Source organism: Carcharodon carcharias, chromosome 21 (assembly GCF_017639515.1).
Source record: "Carcharodon carcharias isolate sCarCar2 chromosome 21, sCarCar2.pri, whole genome shotgun sequence".
Classification (NCBI taxonomy): Eukaryota; Metazoa; Chordata; class Chondrichthyes; order Lamniformes; family Lamnidae; genus Carcharodon; species Carcharodon carcharias.
The window spans coordinates 34,839,731-34,857,564 of record NC_054487.1 but is presented as its reverse complement, the minus strand read 5'-3'; the positions used below and the strand labels follow the sequence as shown (position 1 = coordinate 34,857,564).

The following is a 17,834-nucleotide window of genomic DNA, read 5'->3' as shown; positions in this document are numbered from 1 at the left end:
TTGACGTGCCAAGTGCTCATCCAGGTACTTTTTAAAGGATGTGAGGCAACCCACCTCCACCACCCTCCCAGACAGCGCATTCCAGACCGTCACCACCCTCTGGGTAAAAAAGATTAAAAATCTTTTATAATGCCCTCTGGGCATTAGAAAAAGCATGAAACCTCATCCATGGGTGGGATGAGGTTTCATGTAGGTAATTAAAGTGTATTTAAAAGTGATGGACATGTACCAACTCATGTGACTCGTGAAGGGACATGTCAGGGAATTTTCTTTTCTATTTTTCAAATTTTTTATTGTGGAACCGATCTCCCTGAGGCAGCACTTAGCCTCAGGGAGATGAGTGCGCTCTTAATCGCGCATGCGCGAAAGAGTGCACTCTTGGCTCAGGGAATCCCCCTCCCCATCCGCACAGGGAGCGCATAACGCTTCCCTGTGAACGACACGCTGGGTGGGCCTTAATTGGCCCACCCACATAAAATGGCGGCTTGCCCCCAGTTGGGGGCGTTGATCGAAAGCACGCCTGCACATGCCCGCTCCTAAGCTTCCCCCCCCCACAACAGGGGGAAAACTCTGCCCTTTATTACAGAGCTCTTTTAGAAGCTACATGCTTGAGTTAGGTCCACAACTAGGAAACTCCGCCCCTTGGATTATCCACGCTCAGGGCTCATTCGTCAGTACAATCAGGTGGCCCCTAAAGGCAGCAGGAAAGGTTATACCTATAATCACTACAGGCTGCAATGCCTACTAACAACATGCAGTGTACTTCTGTTCATTCAAATACCTTTTTTGCTCAATGAATATTTGGCTTACCCAATAATTTGAAGTAAGCAATTTTAATGAAATAACACAGGGGAAAACATCAAAGCAATTGGTGAAAAGCATGTGACAAAAATTTGAGTACTGTACAAGCTGTGCAACACAATGTTCAGTCACTTCACAAACTGCTCTAAGATTGTGGTTAGCTTCCTGCTGAAAGTACATTCATCCACAAAGTACTTACTATAGAGAAGATTCAGCAAAGACATCCTGTTTAATTATCAGCCATTTCATCAGCAATTTAACAAATTTGGATGCCTTGGCCATATTGAGGGCAGGTTTCTTTACCTCTGCTCAATGAATTCTCTCGCTGGGGCTCCTTTACTCTCATTCCCACTAGTGGAATATTCTCCCAAACATCATTAATTTCCGTGCCAGTCAACAATCTGGCCATTGGAGTCTCCTTTTCACCACTAATGATACATTCAGATTTCATGAGTGTTGGGGGACACTATGGAGTGCTTGCATGTTCAGAGCCAGCTCTTGCTATCTGTGTGAGATCCTCACCTGTGTAACATGCACTTGCTGCCCCTGCTGATGGGGTGAATTTACTTTAGATCCTGTTCATCACTACTTCACACAAGTCCACAGCTATCAGCCTTGTGATGCCATGTTTCAGTCAATGTGACACAGCCATTTTTGTGTAGAAAGCACAAGCCATTCACATCTTTTTGTTATTTTTGCAGATTACATGCAGGGTAGCATCAGGGCATTTGAAATTTCCAATCACCAGCAGGTTTATCATGGGGCCCAACATCCTTCTGTGGGAACATTGCTTGATTTTTAGAGTGTAGATCTGGACTTTGATTGTGTGGTGATGTTTCAAGTACAGTATCTGATCCATGATGCAGAAACAGGGTCAGCTACAAACTCTTGACAAATTCAGCTGCCTCTTCCAACAAGACTTGATCAGAATAATGAAAGGTTCGCTGCCCCTGCCAGCTTGAATTCAGATTAAGCAGCAGATTTCACTGGTCAGAACCCATTTGGGGTAGAAAAGTGAATTCCCCAGTATATTGTATGAGGAGGTTCGAATGGAATGGCACATTGTCAATGGAAGGCATTTTTGAATGAATTCAATTTGAATTAAGTAACATCAAATTGAGAGTAGACTGTATTTACTTCCTCTTATGGCTATGCTTTTCTATTCATTCACAGCATTGATTGCCCATTCCTCACTGCCCTGGATAAGGGACATTTTAATGCCTTAAGGTCCGTTAATGAATCAGATTTTTTAATATGACAACCAGGTAGTTTCACAATGATTATTACTGATACTAGCTCTTTATTCCAAATTTATTTAATGAATTGAATTTGAATTCCCCAGCTGCCTTTGTTGAATTTGAATTCATATCTCTGGATCATTAGCCCTGGTCTCTGGGTTACTAGTTCAGTTAGAGGGTAGTGTCCTTGGCCCAACCATCTTCAGCTGCTTCATCAATGACCTTCCTTCCATCATAAGTTCAGCGGTGGGGATATTCGCTGATGATTGCACAATGTTCAGCACCATTCGTGACTCCTCGGATACTGAAGCCGTCCATGTCCATATGAAGCAAGACCTGGACAATATCCGGGTTTGGGCTTGCCAAGTGGCAAGTTATGTTTGTGCCACACAACTGCCAAGCAATAAATATCTCTGACAAGAAAGAATCTAACCATCACCCCTTGACATTCAATGGCATTACCATTGCTATCAATACCCTGGGGGTCAACATTGACCAAAAACTGAACTGGACCAGCCATATAAATACTGTGGCTACAAGAGCAGGCCAGAGGATGGGAATTCTGCAGAGAGTAACTCACCTCCTGATTTCCCCCAAGCCAGTCCACTATCCACAAGGCACAAGTCAGGAGTGTGATGGAATACTCTCCACTTGCCTGGATGAGTGCAGCTCCAGCAACACTCAAGAAGACACCGTCCAGCACAAAGCTGCCTGCTTGATTGGCACCACATCCAACAACTTAAACATTTATTCCCTCCATCTTTGATACACAGTGGCAGCAGTTGCAATGCAACAACTCACCAAGATGCCTCAACAGCACTTTCCAAAACCAATGACCTATACCACCTAGAAGGACAAGGGCAGCAGTTGCACAGGAATACCACCACCTAAAGATCCCCTCCAAGCTACTCACCATCCTGACTTGGAACTATATCGCCATTCCTTTACTGCTGCTGGGTTGAAAATCTGGAACTCCCTTCCTAATAGCACTGTGGGTGTAAATATACCACATGTGCTGCAGCGGTTCAAGAAGGCAGCTCACCAGCATGCCTAGCCAGCGGCACTCACATCCTATGAACGAGTAAAAAAAAAACCACTATGCTGCTGTATGCTCAACAATCACCCTGTTGTAAATGGGCTCCAAAACAATGACAGCTTCCTAGCCAAGGTGTCAAAGGTCATTGATATAACAGCTGCATGTCCTAACACATAGCCTTTCAAAGGAAACAGACAGCTTCCATAGCAAGTGGCTGTAGCATTTCAAACTGTCTTTAAATTCTATTACTGTAGAGCATTAAAGAAATGAATATTGTAGTTGTACAGCATCTCCCATGACCTTAGGACGTCCCACAGAACCTTACAGTTAGTTAAGTACTTTTTGAAGTGTATTCACTGTTATAACTTAAGAAACATGGCAGCAATGTGCACGCAACCAGCTCCCACAGACAGCAATGAGATGTTGAACAGATGATTTATTTAAGTGAAGTTGGTCATGGGATAAATATTGGCTAGAACACTGGGATCATCTTTGAAAATCACATAGGGCCTTTTATGTTCTTCTCCTGCCAGCCACCCTTCTCTTACCGCCTCTAAGCGGACCTCATCTGAAGTGTCTGCAACTGAAATTCAAAGGGTTTTCCAGGCCTCTTGTTCTCCTCTACCTCAGTGAAACAGCAGCTCCTGTAATGGCTGCCATGGTCTGTTTAAATCGAGCCCACACTTGATCAGTCCTGCCACCTTTTCTGCCCTCACAGCCACAATTTGGCCACCAAACCCATCCCCAGGCCAGTTATGGCCTCATGAAACTCAGGGGCAGTGACTGCTTCCCCTCCTGGATGGCTTCGGGGCGCGGAAACGGTCTCGACTTCTGTTGTCCAGCCATGGAGGGAAAATCAGAATAACAGGTGATCACAGGTAGAAAGTGTATTTGTTTTAGGCTAGACTGACCGCAACTTGTGAATCCACAAGTACACCTGTGAGCCCCAAGTGTATAAGCTTTGAGGTGTCTTCCCTCAATTATTTGTTACATTATACATGCATGTGATTTTTTTTATCCCTTAATTTCCATTGGCAAAAAATGTTTCCTGCCAATTCAGAGTGAAAGTCTACCATGCTAATGAAGAACAATAGATGTAGACAGAGCCTAAGGGAGAGTGAGGAATGCACCACATTGTGTATTTTATATACTTGGTGCAAATCTACAAAACAATTCACACAGAATCTCAGTGCAGAAGAGGCCTTTTGGCCCATCGAGTCTGCACCGACATATGAGAAACACCTGACCTACCTACCTAATCCCATTTACCAGCACTTGGCCCATAGCCTTGAATGTTATGATGTGCCAAGTGCTCATCCAGGTACTTTCTAAAGGATGTGAGACAACCCGCCTCCACCACCCTCCCAGGCAGTGCATTCCAGACCTTCACCACCCTCTGGGTAAAAAAGTTTTTCCTCACATCCCCCTAAAACTCCTTCCCTTTATCTTGAACTTATGCCCCCTTGTGACTGACCCTTCAACTAAGGGGAACAGCTGCTCCCTATCCACCCTGTCCATGCCCCTCATAATCTTGTACACCTCGATCAGGTCACCCCTCTGTCTTCTCTGCTCCAACGAAAACAACCCAAGTCTATCCAACCTCTCTTCATAACTTTAATGTTTCATCCCAGGCAACATTCTGGTGAATCTCCTCTGCACCCCCTCCAGTGCAATCACATCCTTCCTATAATATATTGACCAGAACTGCACACAGTACTCCAGCTGTGGCCTCACCAAAGTTCTATACAACTCCAACATGACCTCCCTACTTTTGTAATCTTTTCCTTAATTGATAAAGGCAAGTGTCCCAAATGCCTTTTTCACCACCCCACTAACATGCCCCTCCGCCTTCAGAGATCTATGGACACACACGCCAAGGTCCCTTTGTTCCTCAGAACTTCCTAGTGCCATGCTGTTCATTGAATACTTCCTTGTCAAATTACTCCTTCCAAAGTGTATCACCTCTCACTTTTCAGGGTTAAATTCCATCTGCCACTTATCTGCCCATTTGACCATCCTGTCCATATCTTCCTGTAGCCCAAGACACTCAACCTCACTGTTAACCACCCGGCCAATCTTTGCGTCATCCGCAAACTTATTAATCCTACCCCCCACATAGTCAACTAGGTCATTTATATAAATGACAAATAATAGGGCACACTCAGATGTGGCATTCAGTGTACAGGGATTTATAAATTTCAAAAATAGATAAGCAAAAGAAAATTTTCCCTGCATATGAAAAAGGAATAATTAATCATGTTATTAGTGTAACATTGCAATCTCCCATTTAGAATTTCTGTACAATGTATGAATCACTTTACAATACTCATACATTTACCTAAGTGATCATGAATCTTACAACTCTGATTTACATTGAATCATATAAATTACAGCAGAAATAGAGGATACTCGGCCATTACTGTTTCAGTCAGTACTAGTGCTTTGACCAGAGTGATGTCCCTATCCTTTCCCATATCTTTTTCTATTCTTTTGAAATGCTTATCAAAGTCCCTTTTATATGATAGTTTTTACCTCAATTATTACTTATGTGCAAAACATTTCTCGTCCTAATAACCTGTGTTTTTTTTTAAAAGCAGCTCCTGGCTCCTTTGTTCTTCTAGTTCCAATTTTGAATCCATGTTTGGGTTGGGGGGGGGGGGGGGTGGGGGGTGGGTGGTGGAGGTGGAGGTGGAGGGGTGAGGAGGGTGGAAGTTTCAGTCAAGCAGAGGCTAGTTTGATTGCATGCAGAGTTAAATCAACAAAAAATGATGTTGGGTCTCGATCCGAACACTATCCCGACCCCTTCTAGAGTTTCACCTGGGTGGGATTGAAGGCAAGCGGAGAACTCACATGCAGCTGTCGGATAAGGCTTTTAAATTTTGTAATGGCTAACTGTTTTAACCCTCGATTCCATTTTAACAGCCAAGGCAACATCTGTGGAGGGTAACTGTGAGGTGTGGGTGCAAAAGGTCAATAAAATGATGGTGCTTGTGAGTTTTGGCTGCACAGATGGAGATGTGAGGAGGTGTCTGGAGAGAGAGGAATGAGTGGAGCTGCAAGATGTGTCAATCTAAGGAATGCTGTGCAGGAAACTGCTGGGAAAGTCAGAGTGTGGGGCTTGGGACCTGTGTGTTATGCCACTCACCTTTCCCTCGCCCCTGAGATCTGTGAGCCTCCAGATGCATTGTCCCCAGATTTGAGGGACAACATTTCTGCTGCTGACTACCTCGTCCACTTCCATCAATCATTAGTTGGTGAGGTTGTCCTTTTCCTTGGGAAAGACCATCTCACTGTAATCTCTCACATCTTGCAGCAGTTTCTCTGTGTAAGAGTGAGACCCACAAGGAACAGCCTTACCAGGTCTCCTCTCCATTCCTGTGGTTGCTGCAGCCTCAGAAGTCCATGTCCAATTAAGCCATTGTGACCCACGCTGGGGTCCCTTTAGATAGAAATCCTTCTTTTGATAGATCCAGCGTGTCATCTCACCCGCCCTCCCTGATTGTTCGGGGAACCTAGAAGAGAGATGCTAACTGCTGTAGCTCAGTTAAAGCACCTCCACAGAGCCTGCTCCAGCTGTCAACAAGTTCCTGACCCACTAATGGTCCCATCTTTCTGGCAGGACTATGTTCCGAAAATTCCACCCATATCTCTACAACACTTATTTTCCAATTAATGGAAATAATCTTTCACCATAAACTCCCTTTTAAGCCTTTCATGATTCTGAAAATCTCTCATTGATTCCACCCCCCCCACCTTTAATATTCCCTGTTCTGATTTTGAGCTTTCCTTCCCAATTATAATTTCTCATTCCAGTGAATCTTTCCTGTACTCTTTCAATGACTCTAGTTTCATTTCTAAATGGACTAGATGATGATCCAACATTCGATGAAGTGATACATGCTATCAGTCAGAACTACGCACAATATTCCAACTGTGTCTTGCACAAATGCAGCACCATTTGCTTGATTTTATACTGAATGTCTTAAGTATGAAACCAATAATCCAATTTGCTTTTTTACACGTCTTCCTAGTGGCACTCCTATTTTTGAATATATATCTATCCATACCATTAAATCTCTCTGTTCCTCTGGCATACTAAAAGCCTTATCAATTAGGGTTAATTGTTGCTGTCCTTTTGATCCAAGTATATTACATCATACTTAGTTGTATTAATCTCCATCTGCACCTAAACTTCCCAGTTTGCTAACCTACCTGTGCCCTTTCTGCATTCTTCCTCAGTTTGCTATGCTTCCCAAATTCAGTATCGCTAGAAGAACATTAACATAATTCCTCTTGTTCTCATGTCGAAAATCATTTATAAACATGGAAAACTGCAAGACTTTGTTTATATCCCAATGTGCCTTCCCAGTATTTCGAAGTTTAACAACAGCAAAAAATTTTTTACTGGATGAAGACTTATGCTTAGAAGCAACAGTCAGTGATACTGGCATATTATTTAATATATAACACTCCTACATTCATTTTTTGACATGTAATGCTATTAGTCTATTGTAAGTGGGTTAAAGCCTACTTTATAATGAAAGTCATATCAATGCTTTATTATTTAAGAAATCCTCAGACAGATCATTAAAAGACACCAAAACTGGTTTGATGAGAGCAGTACAGAAAAATGCAATTCCAAGCCTGGCAATAGGAAATTGGCTAAGGAAATTCAACTCCTTGCTGGCATGCATGACACACCTTTTTTCAAAGCACCTAAAAAGATGAGCCCTCAACACATCGACCGACATGGTAAGATCCAAAGATGACAAAATTCACCTCAAAGATACAGAGAGTATCAACAACTGTTGGAAAAAGCACTTTGTAGAACTATTCAATCAAAACTTCATGGTGAACATGCGCCTACTGGAAAACCTACCCAACACACCATCAGAAGTGAGCTAGACAATGGTCTAAAACTCAACCAAGTGATGGCTGCTGTCAATCAATGAAAAACTACAAAGCCTCTTTGGTCCTGGCAAAATCCCTGCAAAAGTGCTGAAACATGAAGAATATATATCTATCCATACCATTAAATCTCTCTGTTCCTCTGGCATACTAAATGCCTTATCAATTAGGGTTAGCAGAAATGAAGAAATTCCAAGTAACCTTAGAGACATCATGATGATCACAATCTTCAAGAAAGGAGACAAGTCAAACTGTAGTAACTAGAGGGGTATTGTACTGCTCTCAGCTATTGGCACAGTCCCAGCTAGGATAATTCTTAATTGCCTCCCGACAATTGCAGAGGAGACCCTTCCAGAATTCCAGTACAGCTTCCAATCCACCGCAGGAACAGCCTTTAATCTCACAAACCCTTCTACTCAGTCAACTGCCCCTTGGAAGGTGCTACAGTGAATATGGATGCCCAGCTAATTTAACAAACATCATCTATCTTCTACGTGACAATATGCAAATAAAAGTTCAATGCAATGGCTCCACCACAGAACACTTCCCTGTCAAAACAGGTGTCAAACAGGAGTGTATCATTGCACCTACACTATTCTCAATCTTATTTGCAGCCATACTGCAGCTTACTACTGACAGGCTCCCCCGGTGTGGTAACAACTGATCGCACTGATGATAAACTATTGAATATCTGCCAGCTGAAGGCCAAAACCAAACCAACAACCACTCCTGTAATAGAATTATGTATGCTGATGATGTACAAGTTAGTGTTCACGCTGAAGAAGAAGTGCAACAGATAGTTGATGTAGTCACCGAAGCCTATAAGAGACTGGGACTTGCCCTGAATACCAGGAAGACCAAAGTTCTCTACCAACCCACAGCAAATGTATCAAATCCAAAGCACTTAATTGAGATTCATGGTGAAGTGTTGGAAAATGTCCCTCATTTCTAATATATTGGAATTTATCTATCCCAAAAAACTGATTTTGATGAGCATCCTCGAAGACACAGATATGTTAAGTAAAGAGGCAATGATAATCTCACATCAGCTGAGATGGGTGGGTCATGTCATCAGAATGTCCAATTTAACACTGCCCAAGCTGCTGCTCTACTCAGCTGCTGTACTCACACGGGAGCAAAAGGAAACATTTTCATGACAATCTCAAAGCCTCCATGAAGGTCTGCTCTATTACCATCCACATATGGGAAGCTGATGCTCAATCATGACCAAAATGACAATCTATCATCAAAAGTGCTGTCAAGATCTTCCAATCAACAAGAGCAGCCACTGAGAGAGAACAGTGAGAGAGTTGGAAAAAGAGGGCAGCTGCTCCAAACAACAATCCACCACCACCTCTACCAGCTGACAACTGATGTCCTCACTGGGAGAGCCTGCCAGCCTAAGATAGGGCTCATAAACAAGCTGCAAATTCACAGCCAACACTGACATCTCACTTCCAGCCAGCCATTTGCAAGAAAGAATCATTCTTGACCACAAGAGGGATTGCTGCTGATGATGATAACATTGCAAACAGTAATTTCTAGCTTTTACTCATTATCTTTCAGTCAGGAACTTGCCAGTAGTTGAGAATATAAAGATTGTCTTCCTCCTTTTTGAATAGTGTGCTCCCAGCTAGACTATTTAACATTTTGATTGACACCTTTGAAAACATAGTTGTGAATATGTGGTTGGAAACAGAATTGAGGGCATAAGGATAAGTTCAGAGATTTAAGGAGTATGGAATTATTACATTAAGGATAGTGACAAGTCACAGAGGTTGAAAAATTAAAGTCCTACATTTATTTTGCACCATTCATGACCTTAGGTTATCTCAAAGTGCTTTACAGCTAATGAAATACTTTTTTATATGCACTCACCATTGTAATGTAGGAAATGTTGCAGTCAGTTTGCACATGGCAAACTTACAAACAACAATGCGATAATGACCAGATAGTGTGTTTTTGGTGATGTTGGTTGAAGGATAACCAGAAGTTTGGACATAGGGAAGAATTCCCATGCTTGTCTTCAAAATTGTGCCATGGGAACTATTACATCCATGTGAGAGGGCAATTGGGGCCTTGTCTTATCTGAAAGACAGCATTTTAGGCAATGCAGTATGACCTCAGTACTGTATTGCAGTGTCAGCCTAGTTAATGTGCTCAGGCCTCTGAAGTGATTCTTGAACGCATGACTTATTGTCTGTGGGTGAGAGTGCTACCACTGAGTTAGCACCCGGAGGTTAGATATATATTCTGGAGCTTTGTTCACTTACTTTGATGGGATGGAGGGGTCTTTATAAAACCTTTCCTCGAGATATTAGATGGTCTGGGAAAATTATAAATGTGAGGAATTCCACACAATCTGCAAAAGAAACAAACTGGGTGACTGAATGGCCTTTTCTCATTTCATCCTTCAGTTTTTTATTCATTTATGGGACGTGGGCATCGCTGGCTAGGCCAGCATTTATTGTCCATCCCTCATTGCCCTTTAACACTTATTATAGCAGCAAGTGAAATTTTAAAAATTGGATTTATATAGTGCTTTTCACATTACAGGCCATCCCAAAGTACTTTTTTGAAGTTTGGTCACAAAATCAGAAAAATTCACTGCATAGGAGGCCATTTGGCTCATCATGTCTGTACTGGTTAGTCTTTGTAATGTTGGCCCACATGACAGCCCAGTTGCACAAAAAGGTCCCACAAACAGCAATGACATTGATAACCAGATAATGTGTTTTATTGGTTTTGGCTGAGATAAATTTTGGCCCACTTGGAGACCTCCTTCGCTCCAATTCAAATAATGGTATAGGGTCTTTCTCTTTGACCTGAGCAGGGAGCCTGGCTCCTTGGTTTAACATGTTATTCAATAGGCAATAAATGGAGTATAAAATCTGCTGCCACATCACTGTCCAAGAAGGACTTCACCCCCAACATCTGATAATCTTTTAAATGAAAACAATTAAACCAACCCAACATCTGATAGTGCAGCACTCTCCCATTACAGTACCGCACTAACATTTTAGCCTTGTTCATGTGCTGAAGTCTCTGGATTAAGGGGTCAAGCCACAACCTCCTGATTCAGACTCAAGGGTGCTACCACTGAGCCAAGGCTGAATGGGAAGTGACTTTAATTCAATTTGAATCCTGTGCCTAGATCTGAATCATTGTTTCCATTAAGGTGTAGGGGCCATGAACTCTTACTGTGTGAGGTTTCAATTAGAAATAAACTAAATGTATGTTTTTTTACTTTTAACTTAAAATAAACACTTAAAAATGTGATGGGTCAGTGGAAACTTTTTTAACTGCTATTTTAGCAATTAGCTCAAACCGTGTGATCAATCTGTTCCATAGCAGGAAGTGAGCTGATGACCAAACTGTTCAGTACAAGGTGCAAAGTGTCTTCATAAAAATGGATTTTCTTTTCGTTTTTTTTATGGAAATTGCGACAGGAACATTCGCACACAGTTGCATTTCACACTTTCTTTCTGCAATGGAACTGTTCGCATATCCTCTTGTTCTAGATTTTTAAAAAAATACTTACTGCCATTTGCAAACTTTCTCCCACCTTCTTCCCCCCACCCCCCAAACTAATCCTTCGGAAAGCAGCACGGGTGGAGTTACGTCGTCAGATCCGCTGGCCAGTGTGTGGGATGTGCAGTGTTTACGTGTATTAGTTTCCCCTGTACTTACTGGAGGTTGCTGCTTAGAGTTAGAGCAGTGTGTGCAGTCACTACCATGTGGAATGCAGCTTAACATGATCACCCTTGAGTTTGATCGGCAATTGTTAAAAAAAGAAACAAACTGTGGTGAAAGGTTAACCATCGAGACTGTGTTAAAACTACTTAAGAAGAGTTGATTTTATCAATGTGTGGGTGATTCCTGAGGTCACTATAACTGTGGGCACTGAACTCCCCCCAACACCCAGCCGGGGTTCTCGCCTCCCTCTTTTACTTTGCCGTGTGGGTTCTTGTACTAATCATGAGGAATTTCCGCAGACCGAAGTTCATGAGTTCTCCCAGCCTCAGCGACCTGGGCAAGAGCGAGCAAGCAGCCTTGGAGGAGCGGGGAACCCAGCAGAGACGCGCCGGCTCCAACGCCACCTGGAACAGGTAAAGGGCTGGCAGCAGCTGCACCCCCACTCATACTGTTTCCAAATGGATCTGGCACCTCCGCTTTGACACTGGCTCTGCATTTAAAATCTAACCTCTGCAATGCATGTTAATGTGTAAATATATATAAAAAAACTCCGTCTGTTCAAATGAGTTTGCAACCAACCTCCAATAGGGGCCCATTTTAATCTGAAATAAAATTGGGAAGTTTTCATGCAGCAGGTCTGGCAGCATCTGTGGAGAAAAAGAATTTCGAGTTCAATACGACTCTTCTTCACTTTGACTGGAAACGTTAATTCTGTTTCTCCCTCCACAGAGGCTGCCAGACCTGCTGAGTTTTCCCAGCATTTCCTGTTTTTACTTCAGATTTCCAATGTTTTGCTTTTATCCCATTTTCATCTAAACTGCCTGTTGGGAACTGACTGGATCCAGTGCACTGCTGATTTTACACTCATTGAGGTCAATGGAAAGCAATATTGGGCTGAATGTTTTCAAATCCCAGGTTGTCACGCCCCTGGGACCAAGCCAACCAGTTGGCCAACAGTCTAGGCCGTGCCAGTGATATCAAAGGCCACTTCTGTGGCTGTGGGGAGAGTACCTCCACGTTGAGGCACTAAAAGCCAGATAAACATGTTTTATTTATTTACTGTGCTGGAGCCAGGAGAGCAGGCCACGGTGATTGGAAGGGTGAACCCTCCAGCAGCAGCACCAGAGCTGCGGGGCAGATGTTCCCACCAGGCCACCACAGATGGAGCAGCCTGAATGGAAGGCTCCTCTAGCCCTACCCCCACCCCGGGACCCACTGGACCCACGGTTTACCTAGTGATCTCCCATGCAGCGGGGTGTGCCTGTCCTGACACCAGCGGGGGCAGGTAGTGACTGTTAATTAAATAATTTAATTGGCTGTCTGCCTCCAGTTGGTGGGCAGCTGTGCCGCTGCTGTTCCTTCCATTGAAAATACCCCTTGGTGATAGGAAAACTTCGGGCTCCCCTCCCACTGCCTCTCGCCACCATTTTACAAAGCCCCTTGCCTCCCAGCCTGCCTCGAGCGAGTAGTAAAATCCAGCCCATTGAGCATCCAGCATTGAGCCCACCAACATTACACCTATTGGGCTAAAGTGAGACAACTCTACTGATGTACAGTATTTCATTTCTGCAATATTGACAACTCTCGATTTCTTCCCAACTGCTCTCACTGTTTGAATGCCAGTTTGTCTGCTCTTGTCCCATGATATATGGACTCATTCCTAATTTAGGTTAACATTCCTTCCCCACTTTCTGTGGAGTGTGTGCACCTCCAATCTCTCTCAGAAAGATGTCCTCAACTGTAGAGATTCTTTACATTTCTGGATTTAGTCTGAGAGCAGTAATCTGCATCACCAGATGGTAGTCAGGTTTATTGGATGGAGACATCCTCACCCACAAAGGAAACATTCAGGCTGAGGTGTCAGCTACACTGTTTATTTACTAAGCAATATCTGCAAAGAAGCTATAGAATTTATATAATATATGCATATCATAAAACATGTAGTAATAACCCAAGGCTGTGTATGTAAATACAAAAATAGCACCTAATTTGCAAATGATTTGTGTAAACAGTCTATAAAGCAGTGATCATTGACTGTGTACAGCTAGCTTTGGCATAATCTGCAGCTGGATCATTCATGTCAGAGCTCCTCATACAGATTTTAAATTGTGGGACATGCTGAAAACCGTGGGTCTCCCGAGTTAGAACAAACAAAGAACAAAGAAAAGTACAGCACAGGAACAGGCCCTTCGGCCCTCCAAGCCTGCACCGATCATATTGCCCGTCAACTAAAACATTTTGCACTCCCGGGGTCCGTATCCCTCTATTCCCATCCTATTCATGTATGTCAAGCTGCCTCTTAAACACCACTATCGTACCTGCTTCCACCACCACCTCTGGCAGCGAATTCCAGACACTCACTACCCTCTGCGTAAAAAAACTTGCCCCACACATCTCCTCTATAGTTTTCTCCTCTCACCTTAAATCTATGCCCCCTAGTAATTGACTCTTCCACCCGGGGAAAAAGTTTCTGACTATCTACTCTGTCCATGCCACTCATAATTTTGTAAACTTCTATCAAGTCGCCCCTCAATCTCTGTCGCTCTAGTGAGAACAATCTGAGTTTCTCCAACCTCTCCTCATAGCTAATAACCTCCAGACCAGGCAGCATCCTGGTAAACCTCCTCTGCACCCTCTCCAACGCCTCCATATCCTTCTGGTAATGTGGCGACCAGAATTGCACGCAATATTCCAAGTGTGGCCTAACCAAGGTTCTATACAGCTGCAGCATGACTTCCCAGCTTTTATACTCAATACCCCTGCCAATGAAGGCAAGCATGCCATTTGCCTTCCTGACTACCTTATCCACCTGCATTGCCACATTCAGTGACGTGTGGACCTGTACACCCAAATCCCTCTGCCCGTCAATGCACTAAAGATTTCTGCCATTTACTGTATAATTCCTGCCTGTATTAGACTTTCCAAAATGCATTTCCTCGCATTTGTCCGGATTAAACTCCATCTGCCATTTCTCTGCCCAAGTCTCCAACCGATCTATATCCCATTGTATCCTTTGACAATCCTCTTCACTATCTGCAACTCCTCCAACCTTACTGTCGTCTGCAAACTTACTAATTAGCCCAGTTACATTTTCCTCTAAATCATTTATGTATACTACAAACAGCAAAGGCCCCAGCACTGATCCCTGCAGCACTCCACTAGTCACAGCTCTCCATTCAGAAAAGCACCCTTCCACTACTACCCTCTGTCTTCTATGACCAAGCCAATTCTGTATCCATCCTGCCAGCTCACCTCTGATCCTGTGCAACTTTACCTTCTGTACCAGTTTGCCATGAGGGACCTTGTCAAAGGCCTTACTGAAATCCATGTATATAATATCCACTGCCCTTCCATCATCAATCATCTTTGTCACTTCCTCGAAAAACTCGATCAAGTTAGTGAGACACGACCTCCCCTTCACAAAACCTTGCTGCCTCTCACTAATACGCCCATTTGCTTCCAAATGGTTGTAAATCCTGTCACGAAGAACCTTCTCCAATAATTTCCCTACCACTGATGTAAGGCTCACCTGCCTGTAATTTCTTGGATTATCTCTGCTACCCTTCTTAAACAATGGAACAACATTGGCCATTCTCCAGTCCTCCTGAACTCCCGAGGTACGGTGAGCGTGACTGCCCTTGACATTAAGGCAGCATTTGGCAAGAGTGTGACATCAAGGAGCCCTAGTGAAACTGGAGTCAATGGGAGAAAACCCTCCGCTGATTGGATTCATATCTAGCACAAAAGAAGATAGTTGTAGTTATTGCTGGTCAAGTCATCTCAGCTCCAGGACATCACTGTAGGAGTTCCTCAGGGTAGTGTTCTAGCGCCAACCATCTTCAGCTGCTTCATCAATGACCTTTTTTCCATCATAAGGTCAGAAGTGGGGATGTTCACTGATGATTGCACAACAGACAGCACCATTTGTGACTCCTCCAGATACTGAAGCAGTCCATGTCCAAATACAGCAAGACCTGGGCAATATCTGGGCTTCAGCTGACAAGTGGCAAGTAACATTCATGCCACACAAGTGTGAGGCAATGACCACAATTAGAGAGGTTCTAATCATGGCCCCTTGATGTTCAAAGGCATTACCATCACTGAATCCCCGACACTCAAAATTCTGGGGTTACCATTGACCAGAAACCGAACTGGACCAGCCCTATAAACACTGTGGCTATAAGAGCAGGTCAGAGGCTAGGAGTTGTGTGACAAGTAACTCAACTCCTGACTCCCCAAAGCCTCTCCACCACCAGTAAACCATACCGAGGAGACTGTCACCTCCAGCCAGGGAGATCAGCATCCCCCTGATCCAGGGCCAGTAACAGGTGCTTTGGAATTAGTTTCTCTGTAGAATAATGATTTAAACTCTGAGACATGTGTTTATGAAAGGCAGGTGTTTACTATTAATCTAATGCTTGCAATAAGTTTGCTTTAAATAAGTGAAATAATTTCCTACCATTATTAATGTTGAGAAGCAGCACATTTGAGAAGACAACTTAATGCAAAGCTTGTTTACTGCCACCCGGCATTTGTAGAAGTATATTCAGAATCCTTCTTCCAAAGTTAAGGTCTGTCTTTATTGTGTGATCTAGCCCTGGTCTATTTACTGTAATGTTCGTCACCCCTTTTAAACTAATTAGTGGAAACCACCAGATCTTTATTAATAAAGGAAATTAACTGCACTTTAACCCACAGCTGGCAACTGCTTTGCCACCTTCCACACAATTCCAAGATTGGTTTAATTTGATTGAAGTCGAGAGGACAAATAACTTATAAAATGAGCCTGGGTGAAATTTAATATTTACTGTCCACTACTAACCTGAAATGCAAACGTCTGACTGATCACCAGTCACTGCAGTATCCTAACAGGCAGTACCAGTATGAAGTCTCATGACTATATTAAATTGGTCAAGTTTTAGACAAATGCTGAATCTTTGTTTTCCAGCATACAGCATGCTGTAATCGCTGTGTTCCAGCGGAAAGGTTTACCCGATAATGAACTTTATAATCTCAACGAGGGAGTCAGGTGAGCAGGCAAGAATTTCTGTCTTTGAAGTGAACCTTTTTGTTGTTGAAATGTTGGACTCTTTAATTGAGTGTGCCTGATTTAAGAAGGACCCAAAATAAACAATTCCTATAAATAAATTGATCCACTGATCAGCAAATCATTTGGGGAATTCTTTTTGATGGAGAAGCTAAGTTTCAGTAAGGGAAAATGGTGCTTGCTACAATTAAGTACTATCTCCAGCTAGGGCATGTAAAAATAAAGTAAACCTATGTGGCATAGAGTAATAGAGCTTTAATTGTCTGTTCCCCTTCTCCCAGTGACCAATATTTTCAAGTCTCTGTGTGCCTATTAACTGATTCACTTGTGTCATCCATGAGACGTATCAAGAAAGCTGTTTCGTGGGACCAATGCTGGTCGCCAATCTTTCTTACTCTGAAATCAAGGCTGGGGAGTGTCCAAATTGGAACATTTTGGTACATTAACCTTTAAAGATACATATTTCTTCCACCTGTTTTCATCCTACCCCTCTTATTCTCAAGATAACAAATCTTACTTGGATATGCTCTGAAGACAGCTATGTGCCCTCAGTAACTCATCTAAAATGGCAATTTAAAAAAAGAAGTCAAGCTTGGGTAATGTGGAAAGGTGAACCATTTGACAGTGGCTCTTCACAGCTAAACTAGATTCTGATGTCCACCACTGAATTTCCAGTAGTAATCAGATAACAAGCAGGGCAGGAATGATGAATGCTTCCTCACAACAACTCTAATGTTTCAATTACACCCCTGGCTGAAATGGGACAACTCAACATGTACCAGGAATGGGACTTGTTTCCTTTCTCTGTGATATTCCAAATCATAATTCTCTGTCAGTCCACCAGCAGAGCTTTCAACCTGCCATCAAATGGTGTGTGTGGGGCAAGGTTTGCAGAGGGGTTATGTCAAATCAGTAGGATTCATCTCTGAAAATATTGTTGTTGCACTGTATTTAAAAAAAAATGAATTCCAGCACTGCCAGTTAATACTGCACAACTTATTTATGCTTTCCTAGCCAAGTACTACCCCACCTTTGTAGTTATTAGTCATACCCTGACAGGTCAACTAACCCAGCATTAACCATAGACTGAACCTGGACCTTCCTGCTG

At 43.0% G+C, this 17,834-nt stretch overlaps 1 protein-coding gene across 4 annotated transcripts in view; it reads left to right on the top strand.

Moving 5' to 3' along the window:
* The window catches only part of prr5b (proline rich 5b (renal)), a 105,578-nt gene that overhangs the window by 31,987 nt on the left and 55,757 nt on the right, over positions 1-17,834 (top strand). For 3 of the 4 annotated variants that reach the window (XM_041215836.1, XM_041215835.1, XM_041215837.1), the window contains 2 exons: positions 11,979-12,092; positions 16,628-16,708. In XM_041215836.1, coding sequence (XP_041071770.1) covers positions 11,989-12,092; positions 16,628-16,708 — 185 coding nt within the window. In that variant the 5' untranslated portion in view covers positions 11,979-11,988. Of the gene's footprint in view, positions 1-11,640; positions 12,093-16,627; positions 16,709-17,834 lie in introns of those variants that run through there. The other variant, XM_041215833.1, reaches the window with a different exon arrangement.